General features: G+C 39.4%; 1 protein-coding gene across 3 annotated transcripts in view; it reads left to right on the forward strand.

The window, feature by feature from the left end:
• col7a1 (collagen, type VII, alpha 1) overlaps positions 1 to 12,500 on the forward strand; it is a 117,233-nt gene that overhangs the window by 48,168 nt on the left and 56,565 nt on the right. For all 3 annotated transcript variants that reach the window (XM_047813649.1, XM_047813647.1, XM_047813646.1), the window contains exons 41-62: positions 1,354 to 1,425; positions 1,904 to 1,963; positions 2,495 to 2,530; positions 2,609 to 2,653; positions 3,118 to 3,153; positions 3,346 to 3,390; positions 3,548 to 3,583; positions 3,666 to 3,698; positions 3,968 to 4,000; positions 4,407 to 4,478; positions 4,646 to 4,705; positions 5,653 to 5,688; positions 5,767 to 5,847; positions 5,999 to 6,034; positions 7,219 to 7,263; positions 7,345 to 7,416; positions 9,047 to 9,091; positions 9,417 to 9,452; positions 9,813 to 9,854; positions 9,969 to 10,049; positions 10,130 to 10,165; positions 12,195 to 12,230. In XM_047813649.1, coding sequence (XP_047669605.1) covers positions 1,354 to 1,425; positions 1,904 to 1,963; positions 2,495 to 2,530; positions 2,609 to 2,653; positions 3,118 to 3,153; positions 3,346 to 3,390; positions 3,548 to 3,583; positions 3,666 to 3,698; positions 3,968 to 4,000; positions 4,407 to 4,478; positions 4,646 to 4,705; positions 5,653 to 5,688; positions 5,767 to 5,847; positions 5,999 to 6,034; positions 7,219 to 7,263; positions 7,345 to 7,416; positions 9,047 to 9,091; positions 9,417 to 9,452; positions 9,813 to 9,854; positions 9,969 to 10,049; positions 10,130 to 10,165; positions 12,195 to 12,230 — 1,074 coding nt within the window. The remainder of the gene's footprint in view (positions 1 to 1,353; positions 1,426 to 1,903; positions 1,964 to 2,494; positions 2,531 to 2,608; positions 2,654 to 3,117; positions 3,154 to 3,345; positions 3,391 to 3,547; positions 3,584 to 3,665; positions 3,699 to 3,967; positions 4,001 to 4,406; positions 4,479 to 4,645; positions 4,706 to 5,652; positions 5,689 to 5,766; positions 5,848 to 5,998; positions 6,035 to 7,218; positions 7,264 to 7,344; positions 7,417 to 9,046; positions 9,092 to 9,416; positions 9,453 to 9,812; positions 9,855 to 9,968; positions 10,050 to 10,129; positions 10,166 to 12,194; positions 12,231 to 12,500) is intronic.

Consider the following 12,500-nt stretch of genomic DNA (forward strand, 5'->3'; position numbering starts at 1 on the left):
GTAACTTGTCCAAAAATCATACTGAGGGAATAAACACACCAGGCTTTAGTTCAAACAGAACAATGCTGCCTTCTACCTCTGCATGGTGTTGGAGCTCAGAATGATCTATAAACACTCAGTCTGTCTCTCACTCATTTTCTACCCCTTATCCGAACGTCACGGGGAGCCTGTGCCTATCTCAGGCGTCATCGGGCATCGAGGCAGGATACACCCTGGACGGAGTGCCAACACATCACAGGGCGCACACACACACTCTCATTCACTCACACACACACACACACACACACACACTCTCATTCACTCACACACTCACACACTACGGACAATTTTCCAGAGATGCCAATCAACCTACCATGCATGTCTTTGGACCGGGGGAGGAAACCGGAGTACACGGAGGAAACCCCCCGAGGCACGTGGAGAACATGCAAACTCCACACACACAAGGCGGAGGCGGGAATCGAACCCCGACCCTGGAGGTGTGAGGCAAACGTGCTAAAGACACTCCTTGGCTGAGCCCGGGAACAAAGCAATGTCCTCCACAGGCAGGGAAGAGAGGAAGCATTCTCAACCTGGTTGCTGAGCAGCATCCTCCACAGGATGCTGGATGCTCCGCCAAACAGGGTGCTGAAGTTGAGCAGCGTCCTTGGCTGAAACAGGAGTGGAGAGGGGACCGTTGGTAATCAGGATAGGGGAGTCCTCCATAAACGAGAAACGGCATGTAGGTCACACCGGACGTCCTTGCAATGTCCCCGTACGATTGCCAGTCCCAAGGCCAATCAAGACCAGAAAAACCTCCTGGGTAATCCTGCTGGGTCTGTAGGAAAAGTTTGCCATTCTATCACATTCTCACAGACAGCATGCAGATACAGATGCAGGATACAATGCAACACATGTATTGAAGAGAAACACGAAATAACATAACTGTATATAACAAAATAAACACATGAACGTGCATGAGAAGAACACAAGGCATAACAATGATGAACAAAGACAGATACACAAGGGCAGGTATGGTTTTTAAGTAAAGGCAACACATTAGGCATAACAAGCTACAGGTGTGGAAAAAAGACACATGACTCTCTGCCACAACCAGAATCTCTGCCAGCACCTCCTCCGGAGGCCTGGCACAGAATTGTCCCAGATGTTCCTGACACAGACATATTGATTGCTTTCTTGTCACTTGTTGAACTCGAGTGTTGAGGAAACGTCCTGAGTTCCTGAGTTGATGTGTTTTCTTTGGTCTGTCCTTGAATCTTTCACAACACACTTAGCTTATCTTGTTCGGTCCTGTTAGAAGGCTGTGTGTTAAATTGCTGGATTGTGTAATTTGAGTCTGTGTGTGTAATTCTATAGGGACGTCTCGGGCTTGCAGGTCCTCAAGGACCCACCGGATTGACAGGTCCGAAAGGAGCCAAAGGAGAAACTGTGAGTTTGACAACATTCACTGTTTGGATGCTGTTTTTTTTCTCTGTGTGTTTATCGTACACTTCTTAGAAAGTTCCACAGTAACTGAGTATATACAGTAGTTATATTTTAAATTCTAAATATCAATACTGTCTAATTTAAGGGCATACTTTATTTCTACAACTTTAAATGTCACTAAAATGAATTTGAGGTATTCTGTTGTTCTTTAATAATTAAATGGAGGAATTGTTTCCATGTTGCTGTGGTATAAGAGGAAATAACAGGCTTTGGGACATGCTGTTATAGGAAGATAAGTCACTATGACTTTCCTTTTGTTGATTGTTTTCCTGTAACAGCATGACCCTGAGAGGGGGAGAGTGTGTGTGTGTGTGTGTGTGTGTGTGTGTGTGTGTGTGTGTGTGTGTGTGTGTGTATGTGTATTTGATGTTTGTGTGTATGCGTGCATGCGTGAATAGTTACTGTTAACTGTGTATTTCAGGGAGAGGGTGTAAAGGGCAGTGCAGGACTTCAAGGCCCACCAGGAGAGCCGGGTGACAGGGTTTGTCAGAACGCACACACACACACACACACACACACACACACACACACACACACACACACACACACACACACACACACACACACACACACACACTTGCAACAGATAACATGTCATTGTTCTTACTCAGATGTATGATTTAGTGCATTTTATTGTAATGTCTGGAATTGAAGATTACTTTAACTAGTAAGTTTTTCTAGTAAGGTGTTAAAGTCCAGGAGCACAGGATGGTGTGGCATCAAATAATTCTGTTATATTATATAGCAGCTTTTCAGGTAAATGCACGCTAATGACTTTACAGTGATGAGGTTTTTGCGATCTGTTCAAATTATTGACACAAAAGTTATTTGAAACATTCTGAGCCAGGAATAATTGATGAGCAGAGATTATTGATCCCCACACACTCATTCACAGGCCACAAAATACATAGTGTGTTTTATAATCCCTGCTTTATAGGGCCTTAATAAAGTCTGTGTTGTTTATTTCTTTTTTTATTAGTATTTTTCTGTTTATGTAATGTATGTGTTCTAGGGTCCCAGAGGTCCTCCTGGTGAAATCGGAAGCAAGGTTATTGAACATGTTTTATTTCATTTATATTTTAATAAGAATTATAATAATAATCTTAATCCTGGTTCTCTTGAGTAGGGAGATCGTGGCCAGGGTGGAGAGCCTGGGTCACAGGGTGACAGGGTGAGTGAGTGTTTCTCTCATAACTGTGACTTTTGCATCGTATACAACGAGATGAAATAAATATTATAATAAAAAGTAATTATTAGTTTTGTACTTCTTATTTTAAATACGTCTACTTAAAATGAAAATGTGTGTGTGTGAAGATAAAAATTTAAAAATTATTCATTACATTTCTTTCATTTTTTTAAATGATATTGTGTTTTTTTGTTCATTTTTTGTTGTATCTTTTTGTTATGTTTGTATCATGTCCTTTTTTAATTTTGTTTTTATCCTACCTTTTCTGACAAAGACCTTCCGTCTCATGATACCGATCTGTGCAAACATATTAAATCCTGTTTTTTTTATATATATATCATGCTTAACAATTTTTTTCCTTTGCAGATGTGAAGATAAGATTTGTAGAGAAGTGAATCTTTATTTTAATGTTATTTAATTTATATTTATGCCATGTGTGTCTCTTGCAGGGTGAGAGAGGGCCACCTGGTCCTGCAGGGGATAAGGTGTGTATCCAATACACATTTCTACTATATATGTCTATACTGTATATATATATATATATATATATATATATATATATATATATATATATATATATATATATATATATATATATATATATATATATTTATGTACATATTACTTCTACACATCTGTATATATGTTTACATTCTGTGTTTTTGCATGCAATTTAGGGTGATATTGGTAGACCAGGACTCTCAGGATCCCCGGGGCCCAGGGTAAGTACTGACAGAGACAGTTAGTGTGAAGGTGTGAATGTGTGTGGTTGTTTGTTTGTGTGTGTGTGTGTGTGTGTGTGTGTGTGTGTGTGTGTGTGTGAGAGAGAGACTGAGAGATAGAATAAAACTGTGAAATAATATATTCATGTGTTTTCAGGGTTTGCCAGGTATAAATGGACTTCCAGGTGAAAAGGTATGAATCTTTTCTTTTCTTAAATGTAACACAGAGGAAATGTGGTTCAGTTTGTTCATCTATACGGTGTGTTTATCTGCAGGGAGCCCATGGAGCGAAAGGCGAACCGGGCGATGTGAGTTAAATCTCGAACACATTACTTTACCAGGATGTGTGCAAAACCTTCACAAAGAGGAACATGGTGTGAATATTAATGCAAAATGTGAATAAAAAGTCAAAGTGATGAGTGAAAGTATAAATCTTCAAAGTCTTCACTGTGCACAATTATAACGATTTTATATTGTTGACGTTTTTAAATCTGTTCTGCACCATCGCAATACGTTCAACACAAAGATGATGATGATGATGATGATGATGATCACAGTTAAATGCTTTGGTTTTCAGGGCTCAGGATCACACGGAAAGAAAGGAGAGAAGGTAAGCAAAACTAAATTTGACAGATTTATATCTAACAGAATTCTTATACATATTTAATGTACTGTATATTGTCGATAGTCTTAAAAGCACTAAAACGTTACAATCTTCACTACGATCTCTGAATCTATTCGATATCCATCACCAATCAGAAACAAAAGCATAACACTGCTGCTTCTGTATTTAGGTAACTTTTCACTCACGTGATAAATATAATCACTGTAATAAATTACAAATCTAATAAAAGATTAGTGAAATAAAATGAAATTTCAGTTTAAAACATTTCCACTTTCAGTTCCATTCAGTTCAGTTCCAAAGATATGTTCTTTTTTTTTTTTGTCAGATATCTAATCCACCGTTTGTTTTTCCTTTTTTCTCCTGGTATTGTTCATTTCTGTTCATCTATCAGGGTGAACCTGGAGCTGCAGGTCCTGAGGGTTCTGCAGGTGATAAAGGAGATCCAGGACAGAAAGGAGATCGGGTATATACATTTTTACTTGTACTGTAGTTGATGATACAATATAAAAATTGCCACATGAGTGATTATTATTAGTTTATTAACATTTCTATGAAGCTGCTTTGTGACAATATAATAGAATTGAGTTGAATTCTTCATATATATATCTTTGTTGTTGTTATTAAATTCAGGGTCTTCCTGGAGTAGGACTACCTGGTCAGCTTGGACCTAAAGGCGAGCAGGGTGATCGGGTCAGTACGAGTAAAGCTTTACACGTTTAAGCATCAGGTTTACTATCACTATTCTCCAGTCTCCTCAGAAATCTCTAGTGTATGGATAATTGGCTCAAACATCTACATTAGTAATATTTTTTTATTTGCTTCGATCACACACAGCTGATTTATTTCCTGAATTAGACTCAAGCGGCTGCCTTGAAGGCCGAGCAACGTTTTCATTGTTAAAAAAAAAAAAAAAAAAGCTTCCTGTTCCTATTCATTTGGCATTCACTAAATTCCAGGGGTTTCGTTACCACGACGTAAAGTGGGCGTGTTTCTGGATGTCTTGGAAAAACGCCCTCTTTCAAAAAAAAAAAAAAAAAAAGCATACCACGAAGGCCAAAACAGTCTTACAGGTAGATTTATTTTAGAAAACAAATAAACAACCAAAAACTAGGGTAAGGGTTAGGATTAGATTATCAAATAGGCCACGCCTACCCACTGACGAAATATCTGTTACGCTGTTCTGAAATCCCTATAAATAAGTGCATACCTGTAACAAATTGCTCTCTTGTGCAAAATCCATGCTACACAACTGCACAAACCTCTGATCCTTCAGAATAGCGGACTCTTTATAATAACAATATTTTAGGAATCTTTCGTGATTATTCACTACACTACACTGTCTTTCACCGGGAGTGAGAGAGCCTCACCTCGAGCGAGAGCTGTCACGTCACCCTCACACTGTATTTATATAGAAATAAGAGAAAGAGGGAACATCAGTTATCTGTGTTTATACTGTTATTGTACAGGAATAAATAGACAGTCACAGAGGGGTTTCATACAACGGCAGGAAATTTAAACATGCTTGAAAATATTAAGATAATCCCAAGAAATCATGTAGCATTGAAGTGAAATATGTTCCTAGAATTTGTCATAATTTTAAATGTTTCATATTCATTAGTGTCATTACACTTCAACAGGGTCTTTCTGGACTTGCTGGAAGAGCTGGAGCAAAGGTTTGCACCATCAGCTTTTTGTGCACATTCATTATTCTGTACTTTAATATACTGATCACAAGCACTGCAACGCTACAGGGAAACCAGGGGGAACCAGGAGAGAGAGGAGAGCAGGGAAGTCCTGGACCTGCAGGGCCGCCTGGACCCCGAGGGAAAGACGTGAGAGAGCATCATGACTTTCTGTTCTATAATCCCTTCATTATCATATTATAGTAGTACTACTGTAGAAACACACGAATGTCTCACACAAACTCAAATTCTTCACATTTTCACAAACCAACTCTGTATATTCATGTATTTTTTCATTTAGGGCCTAAAAGGTGACAAAGGAGAAGATGGAGTTCCGGTGAGATTTTGTATTTTTTTACTTGTATGCAGGAGCGGCTTGCATAAGTATTTGCCCCCATGTGCATTTTGTTTCCCAGTGTTTTTTTAAAGCATACATTAGTTCAAGCTTAGATTTTTATTATACATGAATTTGGAAAAAACAAACAAAAAAATGCAGTCTGTTGTAAAAACTAGTAATGTAATAAAGTGCAATAGAGCGTCATTATAAAGTGTATAACAATGCACTTTGCATTTTTGGCATTTGACAGACAGCTTTATCCAGAGGGACTTACATTTTTATCTCGTTTTATACAACTGAGCAATTGAGGGATAAGGGCCTTGCTCAGGGGCCCAGCAGTAGCAGCCTGGTGGACCTGGGGTTTGAACGTACAATCTGTAGTCTACGGAAGCGTATTGCATTCACTTGAGGAAAAGAAATCTACTCTGTTTTTCTGAAATAACGACTTAATTATCTCAAAATTATGAGAATTTTTTCTTGAAATAAAATGTATTTGCTCTGTTTTTCTGAATTAACGAGTTAATTATCTCAGAATTTTGAGATCATTTCTCATAAAAAAAAAAAATTATTGTTCTGTTTTTCTGAATTTACGAGTTCCCTCAAAATCCTGCCAGGAGCTCTATTTTAGGTGGATTGCATGGAAGTAAACATGTCCCGCCTTTCAAATTTAAGGGATCTTGTTAATTCATAAAAACAGAGCAAAATAATTTTTTTTCATGAAGTTTATTCTCATAATTTTGAGATAATTAAGTCATTAATTCAGAAAAACAGAGTAGATTTTTTTTCCTCAAGTGAATGCAATACGCTTCCGTAGTAGTCCAATGCTTTGTGACTACTCTTAGTATTTTAAGTATTACATTAGTATATATAACAACATACATAATTACATAATTACAGTGTTATTATTCAAGACTCTTTGGATTTCAGGCATTAAAAGATGTAGAATGTTACAATGTTACAAATTTTTTCCCAAATGTGCTTTTTATTGCATTAATTTAAGGTCATTTCGTCCCGATATCTTGTTCTAAGTTAGCGTTATCTTGTTACATTATTCATTTTTGTCATGTAATTACATCATTTGTCTTGGTCTCGGTGTTGCAGCATTTCTTTACACAGTTCTGATGTCTACAGAGAAATGATGTTCTGAGTGTGTGAATGTTTCCTCTTATATTCTGTGCATTCAGGGTGAGTCCGGTTTGCCCGGGAAGCCAGGAGAGCGTGGACTGAGGGTGAGTTCATTCCTTATTTATAGACACATTTCTGATTCTCAGGTACATTTCTAACCTCTGCCAGATGTTTTGTTATTCCAGGGTCTTTCAGGCCAAGCAGGTCAACCAGGAGAAAAGGGAGACATGGGGGATCCTGGAGAGCATGGACGAAATGTAAGACCTGCACTCATGCATACACACACTCGCATGAAGGAGTTTTTTTTTTGTAATTGTTGCAGTTAAAAAAAAAAGTTTTGTCTTTTACTTTCTCAACTTGGTGAAATCACAAGCACAGGATTCTTCTTTTAAACTACCACCAGTAGAACAATAGGCCAGTGGTGGTTCAAGTGTTTAAGGCTCAGGGTTGAGGATCAGGGTCTGAGCCCCAGCACTGCGAATCGGCCACTGTTGGGCCCTTAAGCAAGGCCCTTAACCCTCTCTGCTCCAGTGGAGCTGTATCATGGCTGATTCTGTCCTCTGACCCGAACCTCCAAAGTTGGGATATGTGAAGAAAGAATGTTCAGCTTTATTATCAAGTCAAATCAAGAAGCTTTTATTGTCAGTTCAAACATATATAGCTGTCGCAGTACAGAGTGAAATGAGACAACGTTTCTCCAGGATCATGGTGCTACATAAAACAAAGACAGAGCTAAGGACTTAGTAAGTTAGTCCTAGATACATAAAGTGCATCTGTGTAACCTGGTGCAAACAGTGCAGGACAAGACAAACAAGACAGATAAGAAAGTGCAGGACAAAAGACAGTGCAGGACAAAAAGTTACAAGACAATACAAAAAGTACAAAAAATACAATACACAAAAGACAATAAACAGTAACAGAAACAGCACCGACCGACCGGTGTGTATACTGTATGTAAATACTGTGTGTTCAAACAATATTTCATGCAGTAATACTAGAATGAACACAGTTTCTTAGCAGCAGGTCCTTGTGATAATATTTTATAATTATAGAATTGTGCAAAAACAGCAAACGACTGGAATATTGTGCAGTATGTCCAAAAACAACTGGAATATTGTACAGTATGTCCAAAAACAACTGGAATATTATACAGTATGTCCAAAACAACTGTAATATTGTACAGTATGTCCAAAAACAACTGGAATATTGTACAGTATGTCCAAAACTACTGGAATATTGTACAGTATGTCCAAAACTACTGGAATATTGTACAGTATGTCCAAAACTACTGGAATATTGTACAGTATGTGCAAAACGACTGGAATATTGTACAGTATGTGCAAAACGACTGGAATATTGTACAGTATGTGCAAAACGACTGAAATGTTGGACAGCTTGTGCAAAACGACTGAAATGTTGGACAGCTTGTGCAAAAGAGTATTATTATCATTATCTTCTGGAAAAAGACAAGCTTGCTTGCCAGCTTTTGTGTTAATTTTGTGATAATTTTACATCCACCATAATTTACAGTAGACTCTCCGTAGACACAGAAAACTTATCATTAATTTGTACAAAGAGCAGATAGCCTCATGCAGAGCGACTCACAGATTTACCTCATGTTAGACAACTAAGCGATTGAGGATTAAGGGCCTTGCTCTGGGGCCCAGCAGTAGAAGCTATCAGTAGTCCAGCATCTTAACCAGTAAGCTACTACATGACATATTATGTTAATGCTGACACTAAACCTCTGTCTACATGTGTGAGTAGTTTTGAATCAGATGATGTAACATGTATGTAAACAGAGATGGATTCGGCTCCTAAAGCTAAAAGTCTAATATTTACATTTATGGCAGAATTCTTAATTCTTGCTGTTTGTTTATCTTATAGGGAGCTCCTGGGGCTGTGGGACTACGAGGACAAAAGGGAGATCAGGTATGATAGTGTCATAGCAGTCTTAGTTAAACTCTGTACACATGTACAGCACACACACACACACACTCACACACATTCACACACACCCGCACACACAAACTCACTCACACACACTCACACACACCCGCACACACAAACTCACACACAAACACACTCACTCACTCACTCACTCACTCACTCACTCACTCACTCACTCACTCACACACACACACTCACACACACACACACACACACACACACACACACACACACACACACACACACACACACACACACACACACACACACACACAGCAAACGTCACTTTTTCCCCCCTTTGTTTTAGGGCATCCAAGGTCCCCCAGGGCCCCCTGGAGATATGGTAAAGTCCTTATTTATGTTAAAGTTATTAACTTGAAATACAAAGATGTTTACATTTTGATGTCATTACAATGTGATGAAGGGCTAGTCTACAGTCATAAGAAAAGAATTATACTCTGTTTCAATTATATGTTGTTCAGTGCAGAAAGCAGATGGACAAAAAAAATAAAAAAACGTAATTCTCGAACCACCTTCTTTTTCTGTGACTGAAATATTCAGGAGCAACTTTGACAGCGTTGTGTGTAACAGAAATAAGCATTTCTGTTTGTGTGTTTCAGATCATATATTCCCAGACACTGTAATAATTATGGACTAATCATTAATGAATGAAATGAATGTATTATTCGGTCCTGTTTTTCAGGCCGAGGGACAGACACTTCTCAAGGGAGAACGAGGAGAAAAGGCACAGTACAGCTTCCTTACTCCCATGAACATGTCCATTTCCTTCAAAAATAAGATTATTTAAAGTCCCTTTATTGCTGCTATGTTAGCTGTTGTATTTTTATTGACACCCCAGGGAGAGCCCGGAGACCCTGGGAAAGATGGTAGTAAAGGTCAGCAAGGAGAAGCAGGAATCCCAGGCACACCAGGATTACGGGTAAAGACAGTTCTATGTTCACTCACATAGTTTTATTCACTTTTCACACAGTTTTAAATGATTTTGTTTTGTCATTTCAGGGACCTGAGGGTCAGCGTGGACCAGTAGGAGCAAGGGTGAGTTACTTACCATACAATCTGTTATGCAGTTACATTAAATCATGTTTTTAATCCTACGCCGCTTTACAAGCACATCAGAACACATCAAACACAGAGAATCAACATGAAGATTCGGAAACACTGAGAATCAAAAACACGGAGAATCAAAAACAGAGAATTCGAAACACGAAGGTTCAGTAACACTTAAAATCAGAAACAAAAAGACTCAGAAATAAGAAGAATCAGAAAGATGGAGAATCAGAAACACAACGAATCAACATGAAGAATCAAAAACATTGAGAATCAAAAACAGACAATTAGAAACACGAAGAATCAGAAAGATGGAGAATCAAGTTCTTCCTCTCATCGGTTTCTGCTCTGCGAATCTTTCTCTCGGCACCTCAGTGTACACGGGGCAGATTGAGTCTTTTGTATTTAGTGTTGGTTGGTGTGTTAGTGTGTACAGGTGTGTGTGTAGTTTTGTGCTAAATCTAAACCGGAGAAATAAACAACTGGGGTTGTAATAGAAATATTTATAAAGTAAAATAAAACCTGAATCTTCATTCATTCATTTTCTACCGCTTATCCGAACTTCTCGGGTCACGGGGAGCCTGTGCCTATCTCAGGCGTCATCGGGCATCGAGGCAGGATACACCCTGGACGGAGTGCCAACCCATCACAGGGCACACACACACTCTTATTCACTCACACACTACGGACAATTTTCCAGAGATGCCACTCAACCTACCATGCATGTCTTTGGACCGGGGGAGGAAACCGGAGTACCCGGAGGAAATCCCCGAGGCACGGGGAGAACATGCCACTCCGTTAGCACATTCGCCTCACACCTCCAGGGTTGGAGTTCGATTCCCGCCTCCGCCTTGTGTGTGTGGAGTTTGCATGTTCTCCCCGTGCCTCGGGGGTTTCCTCCGGGTACTCCGGTTTCCTCCCCCGGTCCAAAGACATGCATGGTAGGTTGATTGGCATCTCTGGAAAATTGTCCGTAGTGTGTGTGTGAGTGAATGAGAGTGTGTGTATGTGCCCTGTGATGGGTTGGCACTCCGTCCAGGGTGTATCCTGCCTCGATGCCAGATGACGCCTGAGATATGCACAGGCTCCCCGTGACCCGAGAAGTTTGGATAAGCGGTAGAAAATGAATGAATGAATGAATGAATGATGTGTAAATATAAAAGCTCAAACATGATTACACGATTGTTTGTTTTGCTTAGTCTGTATAAATGCACTTAACTATCGCAACAGATATTATTATAGTGTAGTGTTAGAATGATACGGCTAGTTGTTTAACAGCAGACATCCGATAAGAACGTGATCAATGTCTCGTATCAGGTGAAAACCAGGACGTAGAGACGCTTAAACACGTAAAAACCATTATATGCTGTAGATAGAGTCAGGAGACAAAACACAACATCACAGAAGTGTGCGGTTTAGAGAGGGGGAAATTAGAGGAAGTCGGATATTAATGAGCGAACGTCTGGTCGATTAAACAACAAACATAAAAAGAGCAAAAAAGATGATAAAGCTGTGAAAGATAACAGAAGCTGCTCGAGGGCAGAACCACAGACCATCCTCACTGATGTGAAAGCGAGAGACGAGACGTTATTTAAAGCGGTCACACGCAGGATTTATCCAATCAGGATCGTTTATACGTGAATATGGAAATAAGCAGAAGGTTGCAGCAGGGTTTAGGAATGTACAGTGTGAAACATCAGATGATGAAGAGCCAGGATTCAGTGTTAACCCCAGGGACAGGTGGAGCAGTGTGAAACCTCTAACTACTGTACACAACTGAGGATTAACTTTACCTGGGGTTTAGTGTCAGCTCTTATGAGACAGGACTGGGCGGCGCACCGGAGCTTTATGAGCACCTCTTGCTCATAAGTGAACTGATGAATTTATAATAAGCCCATTCCCTAAAATCCTCTGCACAAAAAGCTAGCAGTGTAGCAAGGTTGTGAACGTCCACATGACTGTGGCAGTATAACAGTTGGTAACGCTAACAAAAACCACATCTGTCATTTTTCTCTAGGGAGATCCAGGAGAGAGAGGAAGTCCTGGAGAAAAGGTACGATTTATTTCTTTATTTATTTTGTTGAAATTACATTTCAGAGTTGTTTGTATGATAACATGGGTCACGTCTATTGTTGTTAAATCGGCTTTGTGTGTGTGTGTGTGTGTGTGTGTGTGTGTGTGTATTCATGTGTGTGCGTGTCTGCATCTGTGTGTGTGCTTGTCTGCATCTGTGTCTACATCTGTGTGTGCGTGCGTGTCTGTGTGTCTGCGCCTGTGTATTCATGTGTGTGCATGTCTGCATCTGTGTGTGTGTGTGTGTTTG

Source organism: Tachysurus fulvidraco, chromosome 5 (genome assembly GCF_022655615.1).
Source record: "Tachysurus fulvidraco isolate hzauxx_2018 chromosome 5, HZAU_PFXX_2.0, whole genome shotgun sequence".
NCBI classification, from domain to species: domain Eukaryota; kingdom Metazoa; phylum Chordata; class Actinopteri; order Siluriformes; family Bagridae; genus Tachysurus; species Tachysurus fulvidraco.